The sequence below is a fragment of the Eschrichtius robustus genome, chromosome 12, assembly GCF_028021215.1.
Source record: "Eschrichtius robustus isolate mEscRob2 chromosome 12, mEscRob2.pri, whole genome shotgun sequence".
NCBI lineage: Eukaryota > Metazoa > Chordata > Mammalia > Artiodactyla > Eschrichtiidae > Eschrichtius > Eschrichtius robustus.
The window spans coordinates 1,978,575-2,003,863 of NC_090835.1; the positions used below are offsets into that span (position 1 = coordinate 1,978,575).

General features: G+C 46.6%; 1 protein-coding gene across 1 annotated transcript; it reads left to right on the forward strand.

Annotated features, from left to right (window-relative positions):
• The first annotated feature begins 7,627 nt into the window (after positions 1–7,627).
• ISY1 (ISY1 splicing factor homolog) lies at positions 7,628–25,289 on the forward strand. Its single transcript, XM_068556886.1, has 11 exons — positions 7,628–7,869; positions 9,819–9,841; positions 10,349–10,400; positions 11,383–11,448; positions 11,629–11,671; positions 14,446–14,558; positions 17,921–18,038; positions 20,962–21,084; positions 22,071–22,204; positions 24,261–24,347; positions 24,655–25,289. The coding sequence occupies exons 1-11, from the start codon at positions 7,867–7,869 to the stop codon at positions 24,760–24,762; spliced, it is 870 nt and encodes a 289-aa protein (XP_068412987.1). The 5' UTR covers positions 7,628–7,866; the 3' UTR covers positions 24,763–25,289.

Below are 25,289 nucleotides of genomic sequence, written 5' to 3' on the forward strand. Positions count from 1 at the left end.
TTCAGCAAAACCAGGTTGTACTGAGTGATACAGTGCCCTTCATGGTTTTGAGGTTCCTGGTAAATACTGAATATTACCCATTAAGGAAAAGTTGATTTTCTTAATAGAAATAGTCAAATTGCTGTTGAAGTTGTAGGGAAAAGAGTGCCTTGAAGGATTTTGTCTGGGAAGATTGTGGCTGTTGAGCTTCAGCTATTTTGACTATTTTATATGTTAAATTATTCATGGAACAGGCTGTCCTTAGCATGTAGCAGTTCCAGGGTCAGGAGGTCAGGTTTCTGGCTTCTAATCATGGCAGTGAGACATTGTCCCCGGGAGATCAAGTCCACCTAGCTGGAGGTGGGTAGCTCATTTAATTCTCTATTCCATCTAATTTAGATATACATAGCAAAGAAAGCCACACTGTTAATAGTTTTTAGATGTGAGGAACCACAGAGCCTGCATCTTACTGCTTATCTAGCAAAACAAGTTTTAGAAATGCTAATTTGACTGGTCACGGTGCATTCTTGCTTTGACACTTTAAAAGCAGCTGAGAAGATTCCACCCTTTCCCTGCCGTAGATAAGTTCAGGAATTCCAGTCCTCCCCGGAGAACCTGTATACTGTATTGCAGTGAAAGGCCACAGTGCTGGAATGAACTTAGTGACTTGGTAACATCCGAGGCCCCTGTGCACAGTGTTTTGTGTTTTCAGGAGTCCAGTGCAGAACAAAAAACTGCACGTTTACCTTTGATTAGTAGCACAGGGCTTTGGGGTGGTTGACCCTTCCAGAAAACATTCAGATTATGCTGTCTGTTACAAGTACATTTGTAACCTTGTCTGCTCTAAGTGTCGGAAGGAAAATCTTGAGAATTTTGGGCTGTCGAAGTTTTTAGCACGTATTTGTCCTTTACCATCTGTCTCTTATTCCCTGTTTTGGGATGTGTTTGCCTTAATAAGTATTAGTACTGGTTGTGACAGTCTTAAGTTAAACTTCATAATTCTTTAAAAATTTTTATTTATCTTTCTATTCATTTATTTATGGTTGCATTGGGTCTTCTTTGCTGCATGTGGGCTTTCTCTAGCTGTGGTGAGCGGGGGCTACTCTTCGTTGCAGTGTTCGGGCTTCTCATTGCAGTGGCTTCTCTTGTTGCGGAGCACGGGCTCTAGGAGCTCGGGCTTCAGTAGTTGTGGTTCGTGGGCTCTAGAGCACAGGCTCAGTAGTTGTAGCTCACAGGCTTAGTTGCTCCCCGGCACGTGGGATCTTCACAGACCAGGGCTCGAACCCGTGTCCCCTTCATTGGCAGGCGAATTCTTAACCACTGCGCCACCAGGGAAGTCCCTTAACTCCATAATTTTAAAACTGGAAGAAAGTGTAAGTTCTCCAAAAGATTCTGACTACATTGTTTTTGTATTGGACTCTGATATGTAATAATAAGCATTAGGCATTCCATTTGCTGTATGTGACCTGAAGTATCAAGGGCTACATCTCTGACCTTTAAGTGTGTGCTATGCAGAGCATGTAACTGCCAAAGCCATTTAAAAGCGTCATTCCTGACAACAGTTTTATGGAGTAGGTGTTAAGGAACTTCTTTACTAGTATTATGAGATGTTGGCATTTGGCTTGAACTTCTCAGAGTGGGTCCCGAGCAGTATTTTATAAGCTTCCCGGTGATTCTAGGGTGCCACTGGATTGAAAACTACCAGGATAAGGAAGCAAGGTCATAGCCCCAGTGGCATGGTTGGAAATTGAGAACAGCTCAGTCCAGCGCTCATGCTGTAAATGACAGGGGTTTATGTACATGTAATTATCCTTTCTGCTTGCCATAGAACTGAAAGAGCATTCCTTAAACATAACTGCTTCCCATCTATCCATCTCCACCTCCACTACAAACCTTGGCAAGGAGTTTAACTACTTGCAATCTCTTAGTAAAGGTTTTGGTAGCAAGTTGTGGTGTCAAACCTGTCTCCTGAGCTAGCTGATACGTATGTGATGGCAAGGATGGTTACAGTAGTGTCTTCAAAATCATAAACGTATTTTTCACACTTCCATTTCTACTCTTTCGCTTGAAAAAATTCCTAAGTGGGCCTGAGGCGACCAAGGCAGCTGCACTGAGTAGTGTACGTGCACTTCCGTCCGTCCGGGCTCCCCGTTTTCATCATTGCGTTTTCCGTGGAAGGTACTTTGCAACATGAAATGTGAACCATGGCCTGGAACCTGACTACCCTTGTCCTCCCCAGAGGACGTTGCTACGTTACCAAGCCTGGGCAAAGGTAATTTGGTGGCAGAGGTAATGAATTCAGTGACTTCTCAGTAGGACCTCCCCGGTCCCCTGGGGTGGACTTCTTTCGTAAGCACGGCTACCTGCGCCTGCAGGCATCCTCCCTCGTGCCTTTTCCTTCCCACGGTAACCGTCCACTTCCGCCAGGCTCAGCTCAGATGTCCCTAGTGGCAGGTAGCTTGGCCTCTTGTGCCCCCGTCTTGATAGCCACTGGAGCGAGGTTAATCGCAGTCGGGGCCTCCACTTAAGGTGGATGCGTTTGGGGAGGAACGGGGAGCAGTTCCCCAAAAGGAGAATGGGGAACTCGTGTCATTCGACCTGCATTTATAGTTCCTGGTCAGGCCACAGAGATTCACGCGTTAGGCACATTTTCTCAGTACTTGATGCTTAGGTGAAGTTCCTGCCATTTATGAGGCAGCCTCATTTGATCATTGGAGCTTTGGGGAGCCTTCAAACCAAGAACTGATTAGACCTGGATGAATGTTTTAAGGTCAGGAGAAGATTTCTGTCTGATGTAGAGGGATGGGCATTTCTTTCATTGCCTCCAGGTGGTATTTTTTAATTTGGGAGAGTGAAACTGCAAATGATATGGTCTGTTCACCACAGATGAGGTGACACTCGTCTCCAAGCTGAGACCATTTGCTTATCCACTAATATTTTGGGTGAAATACTCTACAACATGAACCTGAGCAGATAAGGCAGAGGTCAGAGTTTTCAGTCACAGACCCCCGGAGTTATGTGTGACTTCTAAAAACGGGGCTAAGTAATCTCTCACCTCTCCCAAGGGTTACTGGTACCTCTGTACCCAGGCCTCCAAAACCCTTCTGGTTTTAGCAGCAGGGCCTTGCTCGTGTTTGAAGCTATGTAGCTTCGTGCAGGCAGCATGGGCTGTGGTGTCGGAACACATGGAAATCTTGGCTCTAGGTCAGTTGTTGGCTCCTATTTGAAACTGAGCCAGTAGCTCTAAGCTCATCTGTAAAGTGGGAAAAAAACCTATATTGAAGAATCACTATGATGGATGACGTGAGACGTTGTTGGTAAAGGGCCTAGCACTTGGTAGAATAATCAGTGGTACCTCTTGTTTGTTTTCAAACTCTTCCTGCTGTGCCACCAGATAGCAGGCCACTTGAGAGGATTACCTCTCAGTGTTGGGCAGGTCTGAAATGGGACTGCATGAGCCATCTCTGGAACACTTAGTGTCCTGTCCAGCCACTGACTCCGGAGGCTGGAAGGCAGAAGCTGATGGCGGTGAAGCTGGTGAGCTGGGAAGTGGAACTGGAGAAGAGCCCTGTCCCTCCAGGGACGGCAGCAGCTCCCTGGCTCTGCTCCGCTACGGAGAGATTCTCCAGGGCTGGGGTGCGTGGGGGGAGCCGTCTACTGTTTCAAAGTGTGTTTAACGCCTTCTTGGCTAAACCTGAGCCACATTTTGAAAATCAGTTTTTCTTGGGCATTTAGGTCTTGATTCCCAGTTAGTTCACAATTTAAACTTTGGTTAGAAACGGGATTTGGCTTTGACAGTTTGAAACAAACACTACAAATATAATGGATTAAAGTTTTGTTAATAACTAAGATTTTTCTTATAACTTCGGGATGCTCCAATCATACCCCTTCCTAAGGATTTTACCATACTCCATTTTTATTCTTTCCTTGGGTGTCGATACTCCTAACAGACCCAAAAGAATGCCATCTTATCATGAGCATGGGAGTTTCTGGTATTTTTGGCTGGTTAACTCTAGGTTGGGGCACAGAAGCCCCAAGTCGATTAAAACCTGAGATTCTAGAAGTGAGGTTGAATCCTCTTTCAGAACAGTTCCTCTTAATACATTAATACATGATGAGTCTCTTTTAATTGCTATCTTTCAGACATTTTAAATGTTGGAAGCCTTTTTTCAAGAAAGGAAGAGTCCTTAGAGTATTTGTTTATAGTAGGCCTCAGGTGTTGAGCATGCCTTTTCGTTCTTTGTATAGTTCATAAATTTTCTGGATTGTTTGACTGATACGTTTCTATTCACTTCTTCACAGGCAAAATAGGTACACACCTGTATAGTCAGAAGTATCCGTAACTTTTTTGGTAAACGTTTGACTTAGCAAAATTCCAAACTCATGGCCTTCTATGAATTACTTTTTATTATTTTTTTCTCCTATTGTCACATCCTTATTTTCCCCTAAGAACAGAATGCTCCAACATCTATTCTGATTACAAGGAATCAACCACTGTATTACTTTGCCATCTACAAAGGTCTCTTGCAATATAAGGTAACGTTCACAGGGTTTGGGGATCAGGACACGTACATAAAAGGGGGAGGGTATGCTACTACCTCAGGCTGCACTCTGTTCCCTCAAGAGTCACAGCCATCTCACATGCAAAATGCATTCACCTCATCCCAACATCACTGAGTGTCAGCCCACCACAGTCTTTAAGTCTCATCTAAGTGTCATCAGCTCCACATTCCCCAATCTCATTGTCTTAAGTCAGGTATGGGTGAGATCTGGGTCTGATCCATCCCAGGGCAAAACTCCTGTCTGCGGTTTTATAACTTGTTTTAAAGTTATCCGCTCCCCAAAATCAATGGGAGGCATAGGACACCAGCAATCGGACAGAGGACGCCACCTTTGACAATGGGAGACGAAGGAAAAGGCATCACTGGTCTCAGCCAGTTACAGAACCCAGCAGGGCAAACAGTATTAGGCTTTAAGGCCTGAGCATTTCCTCTGCTTGAGCTGGCTCCCCCGGAGCCATCCATTCTTTCCCATGAAGGGTGTGGTGGCACCTGTTTACGGTTGCGTACTTTCATCAGTCTGTTTGCTGCCCCTACAATTTCAGGAGTCGAACAGCCTTTCGTTTTTGTCCCCTCTCTGTCCCTCGAAGTCCAAGCTGGCAGTGGTTCTGCTGGTGTAAAATGTTCAGCCTAGGGGGTCTCCTGTGTATGTCATGGGAATTCACTCTGTTAACACAAAAGAGGTTTCTCCACGGATCATTTCTGGATAATCCCATCTCTCTTCCTGGCTTCTGCTGAAATGGTTGAGGGGACCCATGAGTCACACACCTAATCTCTTCCAAAAGCCATCTGTCCTTTTAATCCTTCTGAGACACTAGAAAAGGGCTGCCCACCCACACCCTTGGCTTTTCCTCCAGAGCACATGTCCCTTGATAGTGAATCTCCTAATTTTAGCATCTTTTACAGTTTTACTGTGGATATATAGATAAAATACATAGACATATAGATGGTTGATACTAGGATATGAGTACAGAGATGCTTACTACAGAAACGCTGTTACGGCACACAGGGTCACTAGGAAGCAGCATCAGCTGGGGCTGTTGGCCCGAACAGAAGGCAGCACAGCCTTGTTGTACGTGCCCTGTATTCAGCCATAAAATCTTCCATGTCAGACCTATGCCTGAGGTGGGTGTGGAGGTGGACATAGAAAACGAGAGAGGATTACAGTAAGGGCAGGCCTGTCGATCTTAAACCTAGTGATTTAAAGGCTAAGAGAGCTTTTACAAAGCCCTGCAAGCCCCTGAGCCTGGCCAGCTGACGGTACATGGGAGTTAGGTGAGGCCACACACTAGATCTGACTGCAGTGCATGGGGTTTTTGTTTTCGAAATAGTTGAGAGCTTTACATAGATCTGTTTTGAGCAGTTTTTGTGTGTAGTGTCTCCTTTAAAACCACAGCTCCTTAAGGCAAATGTCCCAATTTCGTGGATGAGGTAATAAGAGAACAGGAAGGTAAATACTCTTAGGCCAATTTCACAGCAGAGTAAAAATTAAACAGAGAGGTTGAGTATGTCATCTGAGGCCACAGAGCTAAGAAGCGTTGGAATCGGGTTATGAATCCAGGCTGTCTGAACTGCCTTAAATGCTAAGCAGGCATGAACAGGGGATTAGGTGGCTGGATGGAGGAGAAGGGTTCTGCAGGCAACAGGGACAGTTGACGTGGACAAAGACAGGATCAGTGTGAGACTAGAGAGGAAGGACACTTAGCCGGCTGTGGCAAGAGAAGTGGATCAGGATGCTCTTGAGTTTCAAGTACCAGGAAGTCTGACTATTGGCTGCAACACTGAAGGGAATTTATTGGTTCACACAACTGAAGATTGAGTAGTGGGCTCCAGGCAAAGACTCTTTTCAGCAACTCAGTGATGTCACCAAATACTAAGGATTATCTGCCTTTGGAGTCTGAAAGTGGCTGTCAGCCTGGAAGGGAACCCCCCAATTCTCAAAATACTTCATTTCTTCCTTCAAGGTGGCTGCTCCCATAGTCACCAGTCAGCAGAGAGGGGAAAAGGGCAAGGCACGTCCATACTGTTAAGGGCACCGCGTAAGCGGCTCACATTCCTTTCATTCAATTCCCATTGGCCATTATTTACTGGCAAACCCACACCTAGCCGTCAGGGAGGTGGGACGATGGAGTCTAGCAGAACGGCCTAAACTTTTAAGGAGAAAACTTGTCATGGTTCAGGCACGAGCTCCTGGTGTCTATCCCAAGTACATGTCTGTCCTGACATCCTGAACCACACACGTCAGCTGCTTCTCACGCTGGCCTGTGCTTCCCGCCTGCAGCCCGAGTTCCCGGCATCGGTTAGGCCCCGTGGCGGAGCAAGTCGCCACGGCGAAGCACCATGCTTGCAAAGGGGGAGCCGCTGGAAATGGCTGAATTAGCCACCGGCCCCCGCCTGAATGTCACACCACAGCTCGCTCCATCACTGACACCCTGAGGGAGGGGCCACCAGGACCATCCCTACCGGTGGCCTCTCCCCTGCCTCCCTGGTCCTGGTCTGTGGCCCTTCTGATCCCCGCAACGTGCCCAGCAGACACCGACTGACCGTCCCTCTCTCACCACTCTCCTTACGTAAGTGGCCTTTTCTCCCCTGGACCTTACATTGCTTATTTTAAAAGGGTGACCTCAAGCCCTGGTCCAGCTCCGACAGACCCCTCGATTCCAGGAGGAGAAAATCTCAGAAAAAGCACAGGCCGCAAGTAAACGCCTGGGAGGCGAGTGGGGGTTGGCGAGGCCGGGCCAGCTCCTGCCCCTGGAGAGCACGCAGGCGGCGGGAGGGCCCAGTCTAGCGGCCCCGTCCACTCAGAGGGATGAGGACGAGTAACTTCCACGGGGCGTGTCTGATCTCGCAGAACCAGACAGGGCAGGAGGGATGCGCACCTACAGTTGCACACACCTCTCAGCTAGCCTCACACACAACCGCAGGACCGCGTGTGCAGGACCAACAGCTACCGCGGGACGTCTCGCCGTTGTTATCGCGAGAGCAACACCAGCGCCCCGCGCCCAGTTAGAGGCACGTCGGTTCCACTGCGCAAGCGCGGTTCTGCCAGCGCCCCTATTTTCCGTACGGGCGTGACGGTGCGAGGTCCAGACGCCGAGGGAGGGCCGCCTACGGGAGCTCGCCTGCGTTTTCTTCCCCTCCCCGGGTCAATTCTCAATTTCGCTTCCGGTCCCTCACTTCCGGTCCTTCCCAGTTATCCTTCCGACTCAGAAGCCGGTGGTGCCGTCAGCGAGAACCTTCAGTTCCCGTCCGGGTCGGCCGCGCCTGGGGCGGCGAAGCTCCCTGGGCTGGGGCCGCGCGGCCTGAGGGCGGCGCCCTCCCTCGCACCATGGTGAGCGGGGCGGGGAGTGAGGGAGGCGAGCGGCGGGCCGGGTCCGGGGCGCCCAGGGGACCCCTGCGGCCTACAGGATCCGCGGCCGGGACGCGGGGGTCTTCGCGCCGCGTGAGCCCAGAGGCTGGAGGAAGCTGAGCCTCGGCGCCGCCGCGCCGTCCGCGGCCGTGCTTAGTCCGGACGGCGCGCTGTAGTTCCCCAACGGGAAGCCGAGGCTCCGGGAGGCGCAGGGCCGGCGCCGCGTCCCGTGGGGGGCCCAGCAGCGGTTTCTGCGCTGTTTGCCTTGTGTCTGCTCTCCGGGTCCCCGACGGGGAGCTTCCCGAGGGCAGGGTCTTCCCACCTCTGCCTCCTTAACGCCTGACACGGTGTCTGGCGCGTTGTCGGGGTCCACGGATGGACGAGTGGCCGGCGTCGTGTGACCGCAGGAGGGTGTGATCGCTGTGGGCGGGCGCGGGTGGTCGGCTGCTTCATTTGTTCTAGAAGCGCTCACGACGGAGCACGCAGTGCCGGCACAAGGAGGATACTCTTACATGTTGGTTACCATGATGGTCTCATTAAGCGAAGCACACGACGCCGTAATAAATGGTAGAAGGTGTAATGGATGCCACTGTAGATTGATGAGCCCAAGATCCGGAGGACGAGAGAAACCGGTGGACGAAAAGTAGCCCTTTCTATTCTCCAGCCCTCGGAGGATGTGCCCCGTATTACTGCTTCATACTAGCCGGCTCAGCCGCTTGATTCTGCCTCTTGTTTCTGAACTCTGACAAACAGGGAATCGCCGGTCTCCGTTCCCTAGCAGGACAGAAGGATCCCTGGGCCTGGATGTTTCTGGCAAACTGTCACCAACACGCATTCATATTTGTGGGTTTCCATCACCCCTGGTACATGCCCTTATCACAAGATTCATGGGTTTTTTGGGGAAATTCCTATGAGTTCCCTCAAAAGGGAGAACCGTGACTAAATTCCTAGTACCCAGCGTGGTGTTTCAAGCATGGAGTAAGCATTGAGAAACATTAAATTAAATACTTAGAATCTGTAGGCTTTAATGAAGTAGGTAGGACACATCCTCAGCCTTCAAGATGATGGCTTCTCCTGGGAGAACCTCTGTTTTATTCCTTAGTAGATATTGTGTTCATTTATCTACAAACAAACTTGACAAGTTTGTTTCTGTGTCCATTGAAAGGGAGAGTCAAAAAGATTTAAATTGAGCTCGCTTTTGCTGAGCATCTGATGACTTCATGTATTTATCTCATTAAATCATCATGACGTCTTTATGAGATAAAAGGTATGGTCCCTGCTGTAAAGGTGGGGGAACTGAGGCTTAGAGAGACAACTTATCAAGGATGGTAAGTTGGAGAGCCGGGAGTGAAACTCAAGTCCTTGACTCAGCAAGTACTCTTTCTACTTACACTGCAACCCAGAAAACGTGTTCCGTGCCTGACACTGTGTTTCAGGGATAATTGACTTGACATTAGTGCAACAGTATTTAGATAAAACTTACTTTGTAAAAGCCAGTCTTTCCTTCCTCAAATTTCACTGGCAGGGAACAGACAATTGTGATGCTGGGTGGAAATTGTGTGGTAGGTATAAACCCAGACAGAGGGGGGCAGCCTGGCTGGGATGAAGGGGCCACAGAAGAATTGTCTGGGACGGTGATGACACAGGTAAATTCTGAAGGATGAATGGCCAGATCCAAGGGGTTTGGGGGGGGGGGGTGGAGGAGTAAAGACTTTAGGTAGAGACAGCAGCGTAAGTAAGGCCACGGGATGTGGGCATCTTGTGTTTGTTGTTGCGATTGTTACTATGTTCATGTACTACTTCAGGCATTCTGCTTGTGCCTGTGTCCTTGTGAAACTTTTCTCTACAAAGTAAATGAAACGTTTTTCTAGAAAGTAAAAGAAAAAGCTCTTTAAACGTGGACATTTTTTTCCCCTTCTCTCTCCTTTTAGGCCCGAAATGCGGAAAAGGCCATGTACGTATCAACTCGATTTCGTCTGTAAATTTCTGTTTGGTCTTTTGGTATAGCTTTCTTTCTCTACCTGTGTTGAAATAGTATTCATATAGTATTTGCCCATACATTTGTTTTCCCCATAGTGTTTTCTGACAGCTGCCAGAACTTACTCTGGATGAACATTTGCTCACCTGGGGTGGTGCAGGGGCTGATAGAGTGACAGCCCATAACATTAGTCTTTTTAACATCTGGATGTGTTGCTCGCCACAGTGGCCTGACGAGTAGAGTTTCCCACAGTCCAGTCCTTACACGCCGTATGGGTGAAAGGAACACAAATCCTTATAAGCCCTACTTTTTGGAACATGGAAACCCATAACTTCTTTGTGGTTTCTTGATTGCAATATGTATATATGTTTATGAGTGATGGATGACATTCAGTAAGGTCATGAGCAGATTTACCCATCCAGGAACTTGGATGATAAGAGATCTTTGAGCAGGATCTAACGGTGTCTTCTCTGTTCCCGGTAGGACGGCCTTAGCAAGATTTCGCCAAGCTCAGCTGGAAGAGGGAAAAGTAAAGGTTGGTTTAAATCTTCCTCATGAATTTTTAAATTATTGAGAAAAAGTGCAGTAAAACTCTCTCCTGAACAGACTTCAGACTCCAGATCTTCCTCTTCCTCGTTCATGCTTTCTTGTGTCTTATGAGTCTGTACACTTGAATCCCAGGTAGCTGGGGCAGTGTGATGATCTGACTACTTGTGCTTCTGTCTGCTCTGTAATATGATGATTGGGTTTCCATGTTATCCCAGCCCTGTCTAATACTGAATAGTACAAAGTGGGGTGTGCTGTGAGGAGCAGCTCTAACCTGAAACCAGTAATGACCTTAGCTCATGGAGACTCAGCCAGGTTAGGGGGAATATGTACTGTTCTTTGAATATTTTTGTTTTGTTTTTTTAAATTATACACACACCCGCACACACACCTGTATACACACAGACATGCATGTATGTGTATGTTTGTTCTAAACACTGAGAGCTGTCATTTCCTAAGGTAGTATAAATATGTCATGAAATGGGTATAACCGGGTGTACTTCGCCATCTCTCTGTAACAACTGACCCTGAACAACACGGGTTTGAACTGCATTGGTTCACTTATACACGGATGTTTTTCAACGGTAAATACTACAGAACTACACGGTTTGTGCTTGGTTGAATCTGTGGGTGCGGAAGAAACACAGATACTGAAGCCCGACTGTAAGTTATACTTGGGTTAACCCCCATGTTGCTCAGGGGTCAAGTGTACTGGACTTCTACGTTGTTTCCAGTGGCTGCCTGTACCAGGTACAATGCAGTGAATGTTTTTGCCTGTGTAGTTCTTTCCTAAGGAGAGGCTGCATGCAGCGTGAGCCATAAGGCTTGATGAAGAGCACCTGGAACTGAAGCTGCAGATGTCTTTAGCCTGTTAGACATTTCAGGCTTCAGGCCTGAGTCAGTCATGAATGTTGCACAAAGCTTGTAATTTCATACAGTACAGCGGCAGCATGTGTTTTGCTTTTCCTTAGGAGCGAAGACCCTTCCTTGCCTCGGAGTGTACTGAGCTGCCCAAAGCCGAGAAGTGGAGACGACAGGTATGTGCTGGGTGAATCTGATCTTACGGAAGAACAGGTCTCTGATGGCTTTTGTAGCTACATGACTCTTCAACCAGAATTCTAAGAATTTTTAATTACTGATTTTGAATTATATATTTCTTATGCTTTCAGACTTACTCAAAAGTCATAAAAATATATTGCCTTTTATTTTTTTCACAGATCATTGGAGAGATCTCAAAAAAAGTGGCTCAAATTCAGAATGGTAAGCTAGCCTGTCTGTTTAAAGTGCTCGATTCTCACATCCACAGTTAGCCTTGGGGACGTCAGCCTCCTCTCTCAATAATCAATGGAACAAGTAGGTACAAAATGAGTAAGAACATAGAAGAACTGAACAATACTATCGATCAGTTTGACCTAGTTGACCTTTATGGAACACTCCACCTCACAAAAAAGAGTACAATTTCTTTTTTAAAGAGCAAATGGAACATTCACCAAAATAAAGCATATTTTAGGTTATACTATGAATGTTAGCAAACTTAATTAAAATTTTGCAAAGTATGTTTACTGATTATAACACAGTTAACATAGAAATCGATAACAAAAAGATATCTGGAAAATTCCTAACTATTTAGAAATTAAACATACTTCTAAACAACCCATATATCTAAGAGGAAACCTCAAGGAGATTAGAAAATATTTTGAACTGAATGAGAATGAAAACATAACGTCAGAATTCAGGGGACAAAAAAATTTATGGCATGCAGGTAAAGCAGTGTTTAGGTGAAAATTTATAGCATTAAAATAAAAGAAAATAAGAAAGGTCTCAAGTCAGTGATCTAAGCTTCTACCCTAAGAAACTAAAAAGGAAGAGCAGATTAATTCCAAAGTAAGCAGAGGGAAGGAAATAATAAAGAGAAGAAATCAATGAAATTGAAAACAGAAGATGAATAGAGAAAATAGAACAAAAGTGGGTTCTTTAAAAAGATCAGGACTTACCTGGTGGCGCAGTGGTTAAGAATCCAACGGCCAACGTAGGGGCCCACGTGCCGCACGCAGCAGCAATGGAGACCCAGTGCAGCCAAAAATAAATAAATTAAAAAAATTAAAAACGAAAACCAAGGGCTTCCCTGGTGGCCCAGTGGTTGAGAGTCTGCCTGCCAATGCAGGGGACACGGGTTCCATCCCTGGTCCGGGAAGATCCCACATGCCGCAGAGCAACTGGGCCCGTGAGCCACAACTACTGAGCCTGAGCCTGCGTGTCTGGAGCCTGTGCTCCGCAACAAGAGAGGCCGCGATAGTGAGAGGCCCGCGCACCGCGACGAAGAGTGGCCACCGCTCGCCGCAACCAGAGAAAGCCCTCGCACAGAAACGAAGACACGACACACCCAAAAAAGTAGATAAATAAAAATTAAAAAAAAAAAAAAAAAAAAAACGAAAACCAAAAAAAAAAACCTCAGGGAACTTTTTTTTTTTTTCCTGATAAGGGACTTCTACTAAAAAACCTATAGCCAGCTATAGGTTGAATGCTTTCCTCCTAAGATCAGGAACAAGGTGGAGATATCCATTCTCACCACTTCTATTCAGTATTGGTCCTGGAATTCCTTTCCAGTACAATAAAGCAAGAAAAGGAAATAAAAGGCCCAAAGATTGGAAGGGAAGAAAAATGCTCTATTCTGAGATGACATTTTCTGTGTAGAAAATCCCAAGGAATCTACAGAAAGATTTCTAAAATGAATAAATGAGTTTAGCAAGATCACAGAATAGAAAGTCAATACACAAAAATCAATTCTATTTCTATGTACTAGCAGTGAACATTTGGAACTAGAACTTTTATTAAAGTGTTATGTACAGAACCATCAAAACACAAGAAATACTTAGGTATAAATCTAACAAAATATATGTATGATCTGTATGCTGAAAACTATAAAACAGTGATGAAAGAAGTCAAAGAACCAATCAAATGGAGACATAGACAATGTTTGTGGATGGGAAGACTCAATATAGGAAAGGTGTCGATTCTTTTTCATTTTGAAATCTATCACAGTCAAAATCCCAGCAGTGGTTTTTGGTTTATGTTGACGAACTGTTTCTGAAATTTAAATGGAAAGGCAAAGGAACTAGAATAGCCAAAGCAGTTTTGAAAAAGAAAAAAATTGGAGTATTCATAACACCTAATTTCATGATTTAATGTAAAGCTAAAGCTATTCAAGACAATTGGGTATTGGTGAAAGATAGACACACAGACCAATTGGACAGAGTAAGAAGTCCAGAAATAGGGGCACACGTATGTGGTCAGTTGACTTGACAAAGGTACAAAAGCAATTCAGTGGCGAAAGGGAAGGCTTCTCCCTTGGAATAGCCCCAACTGCTCCCGGCTCCCAGCCGCCAACGACAACACCTCAGCAAACTCCCTGTCGTCATCCCTTTAAATCCGTCCCTTAGGGACTTCCCTGGCGGCCCAGTGGTTAAGAACCCACGCTTCCACTGCAGGGGGCACAGGTTCGATCCCTGGTCGGGGGAGTAAGATACGGTGTGCTGCGTGGTGCAGCCAAAAAATAAATAAAAAAAAAAAATAAAGACTATAAATCTGTCCCTTAGGCTCAATTCTCAGGCCCTAGTCTTTGTCAAAGATGTTCCCACTTAACTAGGTGTTGCTTTCCTGAAAGGACTAGACTGACACAGACTGCCACCAGCCCTGGTGCTGTCACTGCCTCGCTGCATCTTGGCTGACATTGATTGGACGCTGTGTCCCCACCTCTAAGAGCTTAGTGTTTCAGTGGCGGTGTAAATGGAGCTGCAGGGTTGCTTCAGTTTGTGTTTCTGTGGTTGCTAATGAGGGTGAAGCTCTTTCCCCCCAGTGCTGCTCAAACTCTGTGCGTGATTGTTGCCCTTCCGTGATTTCGGTGTGGATGGGTTTTCTTATAAATTGAAATAGTATCTTTGTGTTATGCACCTGTTTAGGTGTTGACATTCACTCTTAAGGCTATGACATTGAGTGGTATTTTCAAGAAACGATAGGACATTTTTGTTTTCTAGCTGGTCTAGGTGAATTCCGAATTCGTGACCTGAATGATGAAATTAACAAGCTGCTAAGAGAGAAGGGACACTGGGAGGCCCGGATCAAGGAGCTGGGCGGTCCTGACTATGGGGTAAGCAAGCCGCGGCCCGGGGGGCTGAGCACGGGCGCTGTCTGCCTGCAGGGTGGCTCCTGCTGCCCCCGCAGCCCTGCCACAGAGTAGGCACTGGAGAGATGAAAGGAGGCTTGATAGTGCCTGTTGCGCATGGACGGGAAACGTGAAAGCACGGGCCAGTGGTGCTTAAAGGTCCACAGCGCAGGCCTCAGCACGTGTACTGGCCAGGTGTTCCAGAGTGAGCCACGCAGGCTCCCTGGGCCTCTTGTTTGAAATGACCTTGGCCCCTCACAGTCTTCTCTGAACTCCTTGAGAACTGGGACAACCATTCCATTGTAGGCTTCTGTACTCAAGGGGGCCCTGGGGACATGGCTGTGTTTCCTTTCTCTGGATTCTTTAAATGCAGTATTCTAGAACAGTGACTTTCAAGCTTTTAGGCCCATGACCCACTATAAAATAAACACACACACACACACACACACACACACACACACACTCACTCACTCACTCTATCACAACGCAGTACTGAAAAAATACTTGGTATATGTTGCTGCACTTTGATATTTTCTATTCTGTTCTATCTTGATTTTTAAAAACTTGATGATTATGACCCATGTAATGGATTTCACGACCCGCCAGTGGGTCTCAACTTTGAAAAATGCTGCCCCAGGCCCTGCCCCATTTACCCAGGTCATTTGAACCAGTAGTATCTAGTCAGTGGACTGTAGTATGTTATGTAAGAAATATGTGCAGTTTTTCTATGTATTTAATGCAAAACCACAGTTCTCACGTTAGTACCTGGCCTAAAAATGAGGCATTTATTCTTGTTGCAGAAGGAAAGGCACTTCCACTCCTGGAGTACCTGTGCTAGGAACGTTCTCACTGCATCTTCAGTAGTTCTGTGACGGTGATTTTGCTCCCTGTCAGACTGCTTTAGCGCAGAGGCTTATTACCCTTCCTGGAAGGGTTGCAAAATTAATATGTACGATATTCTTAAGTTCCACCACCCAGAGTCAACAGTAATGTTTTTATGTATTTCTTTCTAGAGTCTTTTTTTTTTAAATTTATTATTTTTATTTTTGGTTGCGCTGGGTCTTCGTTGCTGCGCGCGGGCTTTCTCTAGTTGCGGCGAGCGGGGGCTACTCTTCATTGCAGTGCACGGGCTTCTCATTGTGGTGGCTTCTCTTGTTGCGGAGCATGGGCTCTAGGCGCGTGGGCTTCAGTAGTTGTGACTCGCAGGCTCAGTAGTTGTGGCGCACGGGCTTAGTTGCTCTGTGGCATGTGGGATCTTCCTGGACCAGCGCTCGAACCCATGTCCCCTGCATTGGCAGGCGGATTCGTAACCACTGCGCCACCAGGGAAGCCCTAGCGTCTTTTTAATGCTAAAGAATTTTATTTTTATTTTCTATGTACAAAAGTAACATTTAGGGAATTCCCTGGTGGTCGAGTGGTTAGGACTCAGCACTTTAACTGCTGTGGCCCAGGTTCTGTCCCTTGTCGGGGAACTGAGATCCTGCAAGCCGCGCAGCGCAGCTAAAAAAAAAAAAAGTGACACATTTAGAGTTTGTTTTACCAGGTGGTGGTGATGGTTGCATGACACTATGAATGTACTAATACCACTGACCTGGACACTTAAAAATGGTTAAGACGGTAAATTTTATGTTACGTGTATTTTAGTACAATAATAAGAGAAAAAGTAATATATTAAGTTCAGAAAAGTATAGAGCAGAACACCATGCAGTCATGATCCTTTTAACTAAGAGCAGCTTCTGGAATGTTTCCGTCCATTGTTTTTCCATGAGTCCTGTAACTGAGGTCATACTCATGTATGTACAATTTTGGTTCTAGGTTTTATACTTCTTTTCAAAATGGTAACTTTGATTGTATAAAGAATACCTACTTTTATGTCAAAAAAAAAAGAATACAAAACAACAAATATAAAAATTCTAAAATATAAAAAAATTTGGGCTTCTCTGGTGGCGCAGTGGTTGAGAATCTGCCTGCCAATGCAGGGGACACGGGTTCGAGCCCTGGTCCGGGAAGATCCCACATGCCGCGGAGCAACTGGGCCCGTGAGCCACAGCTACTGAGCCTGCGCGTCTGGAGCCTGTGCTCCGCAACAAGAGAGGCCGCGATAGTGAGAGGCCCGCGCACCGCGATGAAGAGTGGCCCCCGCTCGCCGCAACTAGAGGAAGCCCTCGCACAGAAACGAAGACCCGACACAGCCATAAATAATTAATAAATAAATAAATAAATAAAGGGAAAAAGATGGTTCAATTTAAAAAAAAAGCAACATCAGCAACAACAAAAGCAAAAACTCCAAATACTTCTTCGGCAATTCTAATAAAAGGATGTATTTAAAAAAAAAAAAATTTTATATACTCTATGTGTGATATAGATTACATTATATATTTTCCTACCACCCAGAAATGACTGCTATTAACATTTTCTACTTATCTTTCTAGAATTTCTTCTATGCATATATATATATATATTTATTTTTACAGATAATGGTTCATTATTCTAACTATATGTTTTGTTCACTTAACAGTTTATCAGACGCATATGTTCATGTCAGTAAATAATCATTTATATAATCGTTTCAAAAAGCATTTCTGAGCTCACAGAAAGTTCCACAAATTGTATAGAGAAATCCTATGTACCCTTTATACAGATTTACCAGTTTTTAACATTTTGCTGTATTTGCTTTATCATTTTCTATGTGTACCTTGAGATTTATTTTCTCTGAACCGTTTGAGGCTTAAATACATCATGTTCTTTTACCCCTTAATACTTAAGGGGTATTTCCTAAGAGATACTTTTGTGTGTATTTCCTAAGAATAAGAATGTTCTCTTATATAAGCATGGTAGAGTTTAAGACATTTAACTTTGATACAATCACTTGGCTGTTTTATTGAGTTTCATCCTTATGGCCTTTCCCCTTACAGCACAGAGCCTTGTCCAGGGTCACATACTGTATGCAGCTGTCAACATCATCATTTTTAGTGGAGAGAATTCCATCTTCTGGATATTTCATTTGTCTTCTACTGCTTGTCATTTAGGTTTTTTGCAATTTTTTAAAGCTTTTTTCACTTAACATTATATTGTGTTTTTCTAAGTCAATATAAGAGTTTCGTATGAACCATCATTTTTAAGCTATAGGATACGTTCCATCCTGAATATGCTATAATTTACTTAAATCATCCTCTTACTGTTAGGTATTTAGGTTGATTTTTAAGGGATTAAAAAAAGTACCTAAATATATTTCTGTGTACATTAATATTTTCTACCTTTAGCATTATTATCTTAAATCTGTTTGCAAACATGGAAATAGTGGGTTTAAGGATCAGATCCATTTTCTCTTTTTCCTTCCCAATAAGAAAGTTGGCCCTAAAATGCTGGATCATGAAGGGAAAGAAGTCCCAGGAAATCGAGGTTACAAGTACTTCGGAGCAGCGAAAGACTTGCCTGGCGTCAGAGAGCTGTTTGAGAGAGAACGTAAGTAACTGGTGTTCGCCGGGGTGTTAGCCTGGGAATCTTGGTCCTGCTTGTAACAGTAGACATGCCGTCTGCAGGGCACTCTTCCCATGCCGTTTCTTAGCCTCACAGCAGCCCCGTGTCCTCAGAGGATTTTCGTTCTCAGGTGGGCACACAGTTGGGGTGAGAACGGGAACCCAGAACTGACAGGTGTCAGATTGCAGGCTCTGCCCACACCCGTCTGAGTGTGAACGAGGAGTCTCCCTCTTTGCAGTTCAGTCAGCTTCATTTTCAGTTATGTGTTCAGTTGAAAAAACTCTTAACTGAAGGACACATGACACCTCGGGCCGAACCCCGAAATGCACAAGTGGAGGAGAGTGAATCCAAGCCGGGCACCCTCTCCGCTCCTGCCCTTCCCTCCACAGCCCTGGGAGCCTCCAAAATGCAGTTGGAAACCGCTGGTCTGGAATTTCTGTGTATCTTAATTTTGACTTTTCAAAAAGCCGTCCAAGCATTTTATAGAAAGAAGTGTGGAAAGCAGAGAAGGATGAGACCAGGATTCCTCTCACTGCTGGCGTTCTGCTGTTTCCTTCCAGTCGGTTTCCTATTTGTTTAAAAATACAATTCTGCTTTCACGAAGCCCTGCTCCTTCTTAAATTCATTATGCACACACTGGTTTTGCATGCGTGATTGGCATCACTTAAAATAATTCAGAGTTTAAATATCATGCCGTTTATTATGAATGCAGTATAATTTTATTATAGACACGATGTAAAATACAGAAAATCAGAAAAAACACCCACGTTTTCACAACTTATGGATGAGGGTTGTTGACATGTTGGGGTGTATCCCCTTCCAGTTTTTTAAGGCTACTAAAGTGAGGGTGTGCTGTGTACGTTACTTTTTTTTTTTTTTTTTTTGCTTTTACATTGTTTCTAAATTTATTTTTATTTATTCCAGTCATAGAGTTGTTTTTTTTTTTTTTAACCAAGGAAGTGCGCAACTTAGTCTTAATGCGTATAATGGAAATAGTAGCACAGGGACTTCCCTAGCGGTCCAGTGGTTAAGACTCTGTGCTTCCACTACAGGGGGCACGGGTTTAAACCCTGGTTGGGAAACTAATACCCCGAATGCCGCACGGCAAAAAAAAAAAAAAAATAGTAGCACAGTCCCCTTGATCCCCTTGACCCCCATCCCAGTGCCCTGCTAGAGGTGACCCGTCACTGTTATTATCTGTTTGGAATGTTCCCTTCCAGCCTTTTCCATGTACTCCCATGCTTATTTCATCAACTAAATTACATCAGCATAAGTGACAGGTGACTCAACCCCAATTACTTTAGGCAGAAAAGTCTATAAATTTATTGGCTCACATGACTGACAAGGTTGCCTTCAGGAATGGCCGGTTCCAGATCACATTGCTCCGTGTTGCAGTTTTGGCTTCCATCCTGTGAGCTTTTTTCTCTGTCTCACTCTCCTCTTGTGGGGGCTGGTTGTCTGTCATCGACTTAAATTTTGTTCTCTCTCAGCAACAGATTTTTTTTCCCCCAAAACAGTTCAAGCAGAATTCCCAGAGTTGAGTCTGGTTGGCTTTGGTTGGATCACAGCTCCATCCTGTGGCCGGAATGCATGCAGCGCTCTGAGGCTGCTAGGTTTCAGCCCTGTCCTGGATGCAGCCCACGTGGTGGAGGGGTGGACAGGGTTGTGTGTGCAGTCCGTCCGTGTCCCCTCATGGTTCTCCTTAGAACGCCAAGTGATGTGACGGATTAGAGAGTCTCAGGGATTAACCGTATTTGGTGTGACCATCCCTCCTTTGGTATTTAGTTATTTCTAGATGTTTATAATTATAACTTTTTTGCTGATCTGGTGCTTGAAACAATGTATTATTTTTATTTTTTTGTTCCCCCCATTACTAATGAAATTGACAATTGAATTCAGTTACTAAATGAAATTTTCATACATAAGAGTTTTTTCTTCTTCAATTATCAGCTTTTATTCTTTGACTAATCTGTTGGGTTGTCATTTCCCTTTTGATTTTCAAGTATTACTAAATATTCTGAATAGTAATTCTTAGTCTGAAAGTATTTTCTTCAGGAATTTCTCATTTATCTTTTTTGTTTGTAGTTTCTTTTGTTTTATCTGTATTCTTAGTTTTTTCATTAAATATTATGGCGTTTCCTGTGTTGTTAAAGCACCCTATGAAGCAGCATTACTGGGGCTTCAGGATCCCCTCCCCTCCGCCATGCTTGAATTGCAGATCATAATCCTTGGGTGTCCAAGTTTTCACCGTTGTATAAATAACGCTGTGACGCACACCTCTGCCCATAAAGCTTTGCCAGCTTTTGTTTCTGTTTTTTAAATTAGGATAGATTCCTTCTAACTGGACTAATTGGGTCAAAGATTTCAACGCTGATTTAATTTTATTTATTTATTTATTTTAAATTTATTTTATTTATTTATTTTTGCCTGCATTGGGTCTCCGTTGCTGCACGCAGGCTTTCTCTAGTTGCAGCGAACAGGGGCTACTCTTCGTTGCGGTGCACAGACTTTTCATCATGGTAGCTTCTCTTGTTGCGGAGCACAGGCTCTAGGCGTGCGGGCTTCAGTAGTTGTGGCTCGTGAGCTCAGTAGTTGTGGCTCAGTAGCTGTGGCGCACGGGCTTAGTTGCTCTGCGGCATGTGGGATCTTCCGGGACCAGGGCTTGAACCCGTGTCCCCTGCATTGGCAGGCGGATTCTTAACCACTGCGCCACCGGGGAAGCCCTCAACACTGATTTTAAAAAGAGTGGTACCACGTATATAATCCCATTACTAGTGTAGAGAAGTGCCTATTTCATGATATTTTCATGAACACACCTACTGTATGCCTGCGTAAGATTGTATGAGGAGAAGGCTTGAGTGAGATTATGACGGGGAATTCAGCTAAGCTGGTGAATTCTTTCTTTTAGCTCTTCCTCCTCCAAGAAAGACACGCGCTGAGCTCATGAAGGCGATCGATTTTGAATACTACGGTTACCTAGATGAAGACGATGGTGTTATTGTGCCTTTGGAACAGGAATATGAAAAGAAACGTAGGTCCGCGGGCATTTCATTTCATTGCTGCTGGCATCTGGTTTCTTTTCTCTCCCTTGAAAATGGGGTTTTATTTTTATTTTTATAAGGAACATTGTTTTTTTTAGGGCTTTTTAAAAAATTGAAGTAGTTGATGTACAATATTATGTAAATTACAGGTGTACAGTATAGAGATTCACAATTTTTAAAGGTATATTCCATTAGCAGTTATTATAAAATATTGGCTGTATTCCCCATGTTGTATAATATATCCTTGTATAGCTTATTTTATCTTAATAGTTTGTACCTCTTAATCCCCTACCGCTAAATTGCCTCTCCCCACTTCCCTCTCTCCACTGGTAACCACTAGTTTGTTCTCCATATCTGTGAGTCTGCTTCTTTTTTGTTATATTCACTAGTTTGTTGTATTTTTTAGATTCCACATAGAAGTGAGAGCGTACAGTATTTGTCTTTCTCTATCTGACTTACTTCACTTAGTGTGATAATCTGTAGGTCCATCCATGTTGCTGCAAATGGCATTATTTCATTCTTTTTTATGGCTGAGTAGGATCCCGTTGTGTATATGCATGTGTGTGTGTGTGTGTGTGTATACACCACATCTTATTTACCCATCCATCTGTTGATGGGCACTTAGTTTACTTCCATATCTTGGCAACTGTAAATAATACTGTTGTGAACATTGGGGTGCATGTATCTTTTCGAATTAGTGTTTTGTTTTTTTCGAATATATACCCAGGAATGGAATTGCTGGATCACATGGTAGTTCTAGTTTTAGTTTTTTGAGAACCTCAGGGTGCTGAACTGGGGAGGATCTGGGTGTGTCCCCTAAAAGCTGCCCTCCCGTATGATTCCTGTCTGGTTCCTGCCCACCGGGGCAGGATGAAGGTGACCCTTTCCAGCAGGGAGGCCTTGGCTTCGCCCTGCATGGTGTTTAACGCTTTCTTAGAGGCCAGAGTGAGTAACGCCTGCTCTCCCTTGTCTGCAGTCAGAGCCGAATTAGTGGACAAGTGGAAAGCAGAGAGAGAGGCCCGGCTGGCAAGAGGGGAAAAGGAGGAGGAGGAGGAAGAGGAGGAGGAGGAGGAGGAGGAGGTCAACATCTATGCTGTCACCGACGAGGAGGTACTGGGCGGGCGGCAGGGGACCCCCTGGCACTCACTGCCTTCTCTGTGCCGTGGAGGATGGGGCGGCGGTAGCAGGAAGCACAGACGAGGGGTCAGGGTCAAGGCCCGGCTCTTGCCTCTGCCGCCATCTGAGGCTTTGGCCTTCTCTCCTAGACGGTGGGGATGAAGGTCACCTCCCGGCTTCACAGGGAGGGTTCCAGAGAGGAATGGCTGTGAGGGCACTTGTTAAACTGCTTTACACCAGGGATGACTTACTTGCATCTCAGAGATAGGCCCTCCTGAACATGCTGGAATTGGATTTATAAACACATTTGAAACCAGTGTGTTTTAGCCTATGACCTCATTGTTTCTGCTTAAATGGCAGTGCCAGTAACTCTTCTGTAGTCTTAACCAGCCCAGAGCAGAGAAGGGACTTCCTCAGGGGGTCCCGGTTGGGGATGGAGCTGTGATCCCTCAGGCAGAGCCCCCTTGCTCCCAGCACCCCTGCAGGCCTTGCTCCCTGGGCAGGTCCAGGATGGAACTGATTTGCTGGACCTGAGCAAGGGGAGGGGAGGCACCCATGCCTGGACTATGGGTCAGGCCCTGTGTGACGTCACATGGCTTGCCGTGACGTCAGTGGCAAGGAAGCAGGCTCAGAGAGGCTTAAGTCACCGTCACACAGGATCTAGCAGACCTGAGGTTCGTGCCCTCAGGCAGGCATTTGAAGCAGGATGGCAGCGTGCCCTAGGAAGATTTTCTCTAGATGCAAATAATCCATTTGCTCTTTCAAGGGATGTTTGTTTAATGAGTGGCTACTGTGAGGCCCACTCGAGGGGCAGGACAGCAAACACGCTTCGCTTGTGGCTTGAAGTCCGGGGAGACAGTCCGGTCAGCAGACACCGTGGGAAATGGCAACTGTGATAGGAGCTCTAGGTAGCAACATGGTGAAGGCAGGGCCAGTGAAGGCTTTGCTGGGGACGTGACCCTTCAGCTGAGATCCGGAAACAAGGGGGAATTAACCACGCGAAGAGGCAGCAGGGAACAGCGTGAGCGGATGACCCCATGGGAGCGTGGGGGACAGAGGACGGGCCGGTGGCTGGAGGGCAAAGTGGGGGCAGAGTGGAGGGTGGGGGAGGGGAGGTGGGCCGAGCAAGGGCCCCGGCTCCCCTGGGGAAGCGTTTTCCTTTACCGTGAGAGCGATGGAAGGCCATCAGAGGATTTAAGAATTGTTTATCCTGAAATGCTTAAGATTTACGGGAAGTTGCAGAGCTGCTGCCGAGGGTCCTGTGTGGTCCTTCACACAGTGTCCCCAGTGGCTTGCACAGTGACAGTGCAGTGTCCACCGAGGGACCTGATGTGGTATGACGCGTGTGGGCAGTGCTGTGTCTTTCATCACGTGTGTGGATTCTTTGGGGCTACAACAGCCTTCCTTGTTGGAGTCTGCCCTGAGGAGTGGAACTTCCACCCGTGGGCTCGCCTGGGTGGATACAGCCCGACTTTCCCAGAGCCCTGGGACCGGTTTCTCCTACCAGCGGCATCTGAGAGCTTCCACCGCGGTTTTCCTGGCAGCTGGTGACTCGGGGCGGGGGCGGGGTCAGGGTCCGGCCCAGAGGCCGCACAGGCCTCCTCTCTCCTCACGCCTCCAGGGCTACGTCGTTCCTTAGGTTATGAGTGATCTCTGCTGACTCACAGGCAGCCTCTGAGTGATGCTTTCTTCTAGATATGCTTTTTTTAAGTTTAATTAAAAAAATAGATAATGTATTCACAAGACTCAAAACGCAAAACGTATACAGAGATTCCACACAGCGTCTCTTTCACAGCCCTGTCCTCTGTCCACTGGCTCTCACTGAGATCACTGGCTTCTCTTTTCTTCCTCGTACAAGAGGTCGCGCAATACACAGCGTTCTGTTGCTTCTTGTACTGAACGCTGTGTCTTGGATGTCTCTCTGTCTGAGGACAGAGCTTCCTCGTCGCTGTTTTTCCTTTTAAATGGCTGCAGGCTGGTGCACGTTGTGGCGGTGCCGGCACTTGTTAACGGTCTCGTCCGCGCGGCCTCTGGTTGTACTCTTTTGCAGTCTGACGAGGAGGGCGGCCAGGAGAAAGGAGGGGAGGACGGGCAGCAGAAGTTCATCGCTCACGTCCCGGTGCCGTCGCAGCAAGAGGTAGGACGGGCTGGGGGCCGCCTGGCCTCCGAGGGGCCCCAAGGGGCGCTGCGTGGTTTTCTTGGTGCTTCCTGTCCCTTGGGGCGGCTCTCGCTCCCGACCGCAGGGCGTTGGTCCCTGGGCTCAGGTTAGGGCGAGGCGTCCAGACGAGGCGCCTTGGGGGCAGCAGTTGAGCACTGTGTCGCTCACCTGCTCCCCGGCGGAGATCGGGGCCTCGGACGCAAGGTGCTGGGCTCCCGGCCGGTCCCAGGCGGCGTGTTGGCCTCGCGGGGCCTGCGGCCTGAGCCCTCCGCTCTCCCGCCCGCAGATCGAGGAGGCGCTCGTGCGGAGGAAGAAGATGGAGCTCCTGCAGAAGTACACCAGCGAGACGCTGCAGGCCCAGAGCGAGGAGGCCAGGCGGCTCCTGGGCTACTAGGGCCGAGCCGGGGCCGCCGCCCAGCGCCGTGGGAGGTGGGCCGCCCGGGCCGCCTGCCGCTTCTCCTCCTTCCTCCCTCCCCTGCTCTCGCCTGCGTGCTGACCGAGGGCCGTTTGCCTGCCGGATGCCCCGGTGTCCCCTCGTCCCGGTGTTTTGCTGACGTGTGAACCCACTTACTTCTGTCTTGAGTGTGTAGGACACGCCGCTTCCTGTCAGCCTTTGAGTGTCTTACGTAGCCTCCTCCTGTCGTTTGGTGGGGAGGGCGACCAGTTAGTGACACTCCTAAAAAGCGCAGACGTGTTTGTAACTCCTCTTGAAGAATGAGAAGGTGTGTGGGCCCCGAGCCCACATCCCACACGGCGCAGCCGGCGGAGCTCCGCCTTCGCGGCAGCCCTGCCCTCAGTTCAGACCCCTCAGCTGGCGTTGCTCCTTGTTGCCCAGGTGGCAGGAGTTTGAGTTTGCTACTGCTGTCTAGGACTGGTTCTGCAGAGAGCTATTTTTATTAAACATTTTTGTGTGAAAGGCAA

Excerpts from the sequence above, each read along its gene's own strand:
- ISY1 (XM_068556886.1), top strand. Across the intron at positions 11,672-14,445 it reads AGTGGCTCAAATTCAGAATG|CTGGTCTAGGTGAATTCCGA; the intron begins GTAAGCTAGCCT and ends TTTGTTTTCTAG. Across the intron at positions 24,348-24,654 it reads CGGTGCCGTCGCAGCAAGAG|ATCGAGGAGGCGCTCGTGCG; the intron begins GTAGGACGGGCT and ends TCCCGCCCGCAG.